At 38.8% G+C, this 5,603-nt stretch overlaps 1 protein-coding gene across 1 annotated transcript in view; it reads left to right on the top strand.

Annotated features, from left to right (window-relative positions):
* The window catches only part of LOC106877925 (uncharacterized), a 48,558-nt gene that overhangs the window by 6,959 nt on the left and 35,996 nt on the right, over positions 1 to 5,603 (top strand). The window contains exon 4 of the mRNA XM_052972037.1: positions 168 to 217. Coding sequence (XP_052827997.1) covers positions 168 to 217 — 50 coding nt within the window. The remainder of the gene's footprint in view (positions 1 to 167; positions 218 to 5,603) is intronic.

Genomic DNA, 5,603 nt, shown 5'->3' with positions numbered 1-5,603 from the left:
ATATATGTATATGTATATACACACACACACACACAAACACACATGTATATGTTCATAGAAACATACATACACACACGTGTACATTGATTTATTTATTGTTTAAGCATTTTGTATTTCACTTTGCTGTGCCATTATGATCTTTTTCCTTTTGCTTTTACCAATTTCAGGGATTCTTCTGATTCAGTGACAGTGCTTTCAGTACCAAACTCTGACATAGGTAAGATGGGACTGGTCATTTCACAGAGATCTATCACCTGCATTACTAATTCCTTGATGTGTGTGCATGTATCTCTCTCTCTACTTGTGTTTGTGTGCCTTTGAGTGGGTGGATGCATACATAATGCTTAGATAAAAAAGAACTCAATACATTATAGAATGTAGAGTATATTTACTTTATTTTGAATATAATCCTTACGCCTTCAGTGGTTAGAGCGTCGAGCTTAAGATCATGAGGTTGTGAGCTTGAATCCCGGACTGGGCTGTGTGTTGTGTTCTTGAGCAAGACACTTTATTTCACATTGTTCCAGTTCACTCAGTTGTAGAAATGAGTTGCGATGTCACCGGTACCAAGCTGTATTGGCCCTTTTGCCTTTCCTTTTGGATAACACTGGTGGCGGGGAGAGGGTAGATTGGCATGTATGGGTGACTACTGGTCTTCTATAAACAACCTTGCCCGGACTTGTGCCTGGGAGGGTAAGTTTCTAGGTGCAATCCCATAGTCAGTCATGACCGAAAGGGGTCTCAGCAATCCTTACAACAGGACAAGTATTTCAAGCCTCATACCTGTCATCTAGTTCATCATCATCATCTGTCCACTTTCCATGCTGGCATGGGTAGGATGGTTTCACTGAAAACTGGTAAGCCAGGAAGCTGCACCAGGTTCCAATCTGATTTGGCAAGGTTTCTATGGCTGGATGCTCTTCCTAACATCAACCACACCGAGAGTGTAGTGGGTGTTTTTTACGTGCCACTGGCACAGGTGCCAATGACCTAATTATTAAATAATACCTATCCTTAAGGATTTATGTTTAGATTTCTAAAACCATATATCTTCCCATACTGGAGTTATTTCCAAATATATTGAAACACAAGTCAATACAGATTTTGAATGAGTGCCACTTGGTATCTTTTATTGTTTTACTTTATAAATACAAATACATTACTCTCTATGTTTTTACCGAGTTCTAACTTTTTTGATAAATTTTTTATATTATTTATCATGGAGAGGATTTACTCAATTTCATTTTTTTTGCTGTTTTTATAGCCAAACATCAATATATCTGATATATATATATATATATATATATATATATATAGTATTGATAATAAGGAGAATGAAGAATTTGAACATTCAAACTTTATGTTTATTTCTGGTTAGTTTGTTCATGATAATTGTCCAACACGTGTTTCGATCCTTGTAATTGCATATTGTTGCATATTATATGCAGCGATTTATGCATTATTAATATGATCTCTTCAGGGTATATACATGTGTTGGACAATTATAACGAATAAGCTAACTGGAAATAAGCATAAAGTTTGAATGTTCCAATTCATTTTCCTTATTATCAATACTGTACCTTACACTCTAAGTAGCCAAGGAATAAACTGTAACTTCGAAGGAGAGTGACAAGAAGTTTACAATAAAACACAGCATCTGAAGGAACCAGCCTTGGCATTTTACAGAGAGAAATTCAGTATCTGCCTGGATATTATACCCATCACTCTTACTATATATATATATATATATATATATATACATATATATATGAAAGATTCAGCATCCTGTAATTGGGGCTTCTCAGCAATGTCCCTCCATTGCTTTAATGGAATGTGTTCACACACACACACATATAAACCCTGATCAATCAGACCAGTGATCAAAGATGTGTCTGTGATTATTCTGTGTCCCATCATCCTTCTGGCCTGCCAGTCCTCAGTCAAACTGTCCAACCTATGCCAGCATGGAAAGTGAACATTAAATGATGATGATGATGATGATGATAATAGTGTATTTCAGACTTGTTTCATGTGGTACCTTTGAATAAAAAGGAAATTTCGTTGCTATTTCTAACAGGCTGATTGACCATGTAGGAGTTTCCTTATTGGCCTGTGTATATATATATATATATATATCTTAATATATAGTCACAGTATACATATAGTATAGAGATGTAGTATGTGTATATACAGTTAACAGCTGAGAAATCCAACATTGTATATAACTATCTCTAGTTTCTCAGTAGGGGTGGTCATGTTCAGATCCTCTGAAAACTTATAGTCTCATGCGAGATTTTAGGACTCTCCCATTGCACTTCATTTATGAAAATAGTTTTTAGAGAGTCACCAAGTAGCTTGGCATGTGATGACAGAATAAATTATCTTAATTTTAAAATAAGGATTCACATCTGGGAGGGCAACCATCTGTAGAAGACTGCATCCAAAAGCCTCATCTGACCTATGTCAGTATGGAAAAAACAGTTCTAAGAATTTGAAGGTTAAATGGAATAACATCAGCAGCGTCATTAGCATCATCATTAATATCTTTCTATGTCCTTGTTTCCATATTTGTCTAGGTCAGGTAGAATTTGTTGAGGCAGATTTCCTATAGCTAGATGCTCTTCCTGTCACCAAACCCTCACATGTTTCCAAGCAAGGCCAGGCGTGTTTCCCACAGAAGCCTGGATATGAGCAACATCACTTGTCTATCAGTGATCTTCTCATCTCTATGTATTTGTGTAATGTGATTTATTGGTCAAAGCATATTACCAATGTTTAGAACTCCACGTGTTCTGTTCCATGTGAGGAGCAATTATTATTCTATGCTCTTTCTGTATTTCATTCCAGAATTTTGAACACAAGTATAGAGATAAGTTTTTACATTCATTCAATACATCTTACACATATTCCATTAACAATATTTGTTATATAAAAAAGCACCTCATAAACACATTATGTCATAAAACTGTCAGGTTGCACAACAAATTTAAATTAAAGTTATATAATGGATATTGGACTGTATTACATTGCTTTGCTGTGTGAAAAAGTGTCACACCCTAGCAGTTGAGGGAACCTGTGGAGGGGTAGACCCAGGAAGACCTGAGATGTGGTGAAGCACGACCTTCGAACATTGGGCATTACTGAGGCAATGACTAATGACAGACCTTTGGAGATATGCTGTGCTTGAGAAGACCCAACAAGCCAAGTGAGACCATAGCCCATGGCTTATGCCAGTGGGTGTAACCAGCCCACTTATTAGTACCCTTCATTCATTAGACAATAAACCTTGCTTGTGAAGACCTATTGAGGCAAGTGAAATCAAAATCAAGATCACTGACGTGGCTGACGACAGTACTGCCTGATTGGAACTCATACCAGTGGAACGTTAGCAGCACATCTGAGCGTGATTGTAGCCAGGGCCATGGATTGGTTCCCGTACCAGTGGCACGTAAAAACCACCATTCGAGTGTGATCGTTGCCAGCGTCGCCTTACCAGCATGTGCCGGTGGCACATGAAAGAAAACATTTGAGCATGGTCGTTGCCAGTACCGCTGGACTGGCTCCCGTGCAGGTAGCATGTAAAAAGCACCTTTTTGAGCATGGTTGTTGCCAGAACTGCCTGACTGGCCCTTGTGCTGGTGGCATGTAAAAGCACCCACTACACTCTCAGAGTGGTTGGCATCAGGAAGGGCATCCAGCTGTAAAAACTTTGCTAGATCAGATTGGAGCCTGGTACAGCCTTCTGGTTCACCGGTCCTCAGTCAAACCATCCAACCCATGCCAGCATGGAAAGGGGACATTAAACAATGATGATGATGATGATGATGATGATGATATATCAACAAATGCTGGCCAATGTCCTTTAATAACTTAAAAGTTATTTATATTATGCAGCGTCTGATGATTTGATGATATAATCTGTTTATGAGATATTCATTATATAACAATTATTGTTGTTAATGAAATACATATAAGATGTATTGAATAAGCATAAGACCTTGATAATTTTCCCTCCTCCTCTTCGTTGCTTTCAACCGGTAACAGTTGAACACCATGTTATGATTATAATGTTGTAATAATCTGATACTCTCTCCTAAAGTGACTGACAGTAAGATACCAGATGCACGCAAAGTAAAAATTTGTTTATATAATATTTGCTGAGCAAACATTGCTTTATTCATGCTAATTTGCTTTTATTTTACTTCAGTTTTAAGAAGTTAATGTTTCAGACTATTCACCTGGTTTTTCAGATGAAAGATCCTTCAATATTTGCACCTGCTCAATGTGCTGCCCTGTTTGATTTCTAATTATCACCATCAGGTGTCTTGTTCCAAATGTGTGTACATTGTACCAGACAGGGTTCAAACAAGGAACCACTATGTTTAAGCTAAGGTTAATAATGTAGTAAAGATTTTTTGCCAACATAACATGGCAGTCCTGGTTTAGGACGAATGTTGCTGTAATTTAGCCCCCAGGAGACATCGTCTCCAGTTGGCTATACGACATGATCTGTGTCCTTATATTTTCAAACAAGGGATTCTAGCACCCCTACTCAGCTCAAAACAATATCTGTGTATCGCAATTTCTGAGTTATTTCCCTTCAGATCGTGTTGTATAGCCAGCTGGAGACGATGTCTCCTGGGGTTAAATTACAGCAACATTTGTCCTAAACCAGGACTGCCATGTTATGTTCGCAAACAATCTTTACTACATAGTACTGTTGCTAAATATTTCACGTTGTGAGATTTAAAAGTAGTAATTTTCTAAGGATAATAATGTTCTTATGCTGTATTTATACTGCTGAATATATCTATAGATTTTTAACCTAAACTGTATATATAGTGACCCGGCAAATAAAGTGAGTTCACAGCTGTAACCTACACTAGTGTTGCATAACCAGCCCACTCAGAAGTACTTTGGATCACAGGGCGACATGCTGTGCTTGAGGAGACCTATTGAGTCAAGTACATCAAAACCAAAATCAAATGGAAATTGTAGTTGTGATCTCCGTGCCAGTGGCACGTAAAAAGCACCAACCAATCGTTGTCGTTGCCAGCCCCCTCTGGCCCCTGTGCCAGTAGCATGTAAAAAGCACCTACTACACTCTTGGAGTGGCTGGCATTAGGAAGGGCATCCAGCTGTAGAAACACTACCTGATCAGATTGGGGCCTGGTGCAGCCTTCTGGCTTCCCAGATCTCAGTTGAACCGTCCAACCCATGCCAGCATGGAAAACGGGGACGTTAAACATTGATGATGATGATGATGATACTGTGTCTTGGCTGAACTGGTTTCAATCCTATTTTAGGATTTCATCAACAACTGAGCATCTTTTACACTGTTTATAGAGACTGTTTGGAAACTCATTATTGCTAATTGCTGAAGCAATCATCATCATCATCATCATTTAACGTCCGCTTTCCATGCTGGCATGGGTTGGACGGTTTGACTGAGGATTGGTGAGCCAGAGGCTGCACCAGGCTCCAATCTGATCTGGCAAAGTTTCTACAGCTGGATGCCCTTCCTAACGCCAACCACTCCGAAAGTATTGTGGGTGCTTTTATGTGACACCGCCACGAGGGCCAGTCAGGCGGTTCTGGCAACG

Source organism: Octopus bimaculoides, chromosome 12, assembly GCF_001194135.2.
Source record: "Octopus bimaculoides isolate UCB-OBI-ISO-001 chromosome 12, ASM119413v2, whole genome shotgun sequence".
Lineage (NCBI taxonomy): Eukaryota > Metazoa > Mollusca > Cephalopoda > Octopoda > Octopodidae > Octopus > Octopus bimaculoides.
The sequence above is the reverse complement of the archived record's forward strand: the minus strand, read 5'-3'. Positions and strand labels throughout refer to the sequence as shown.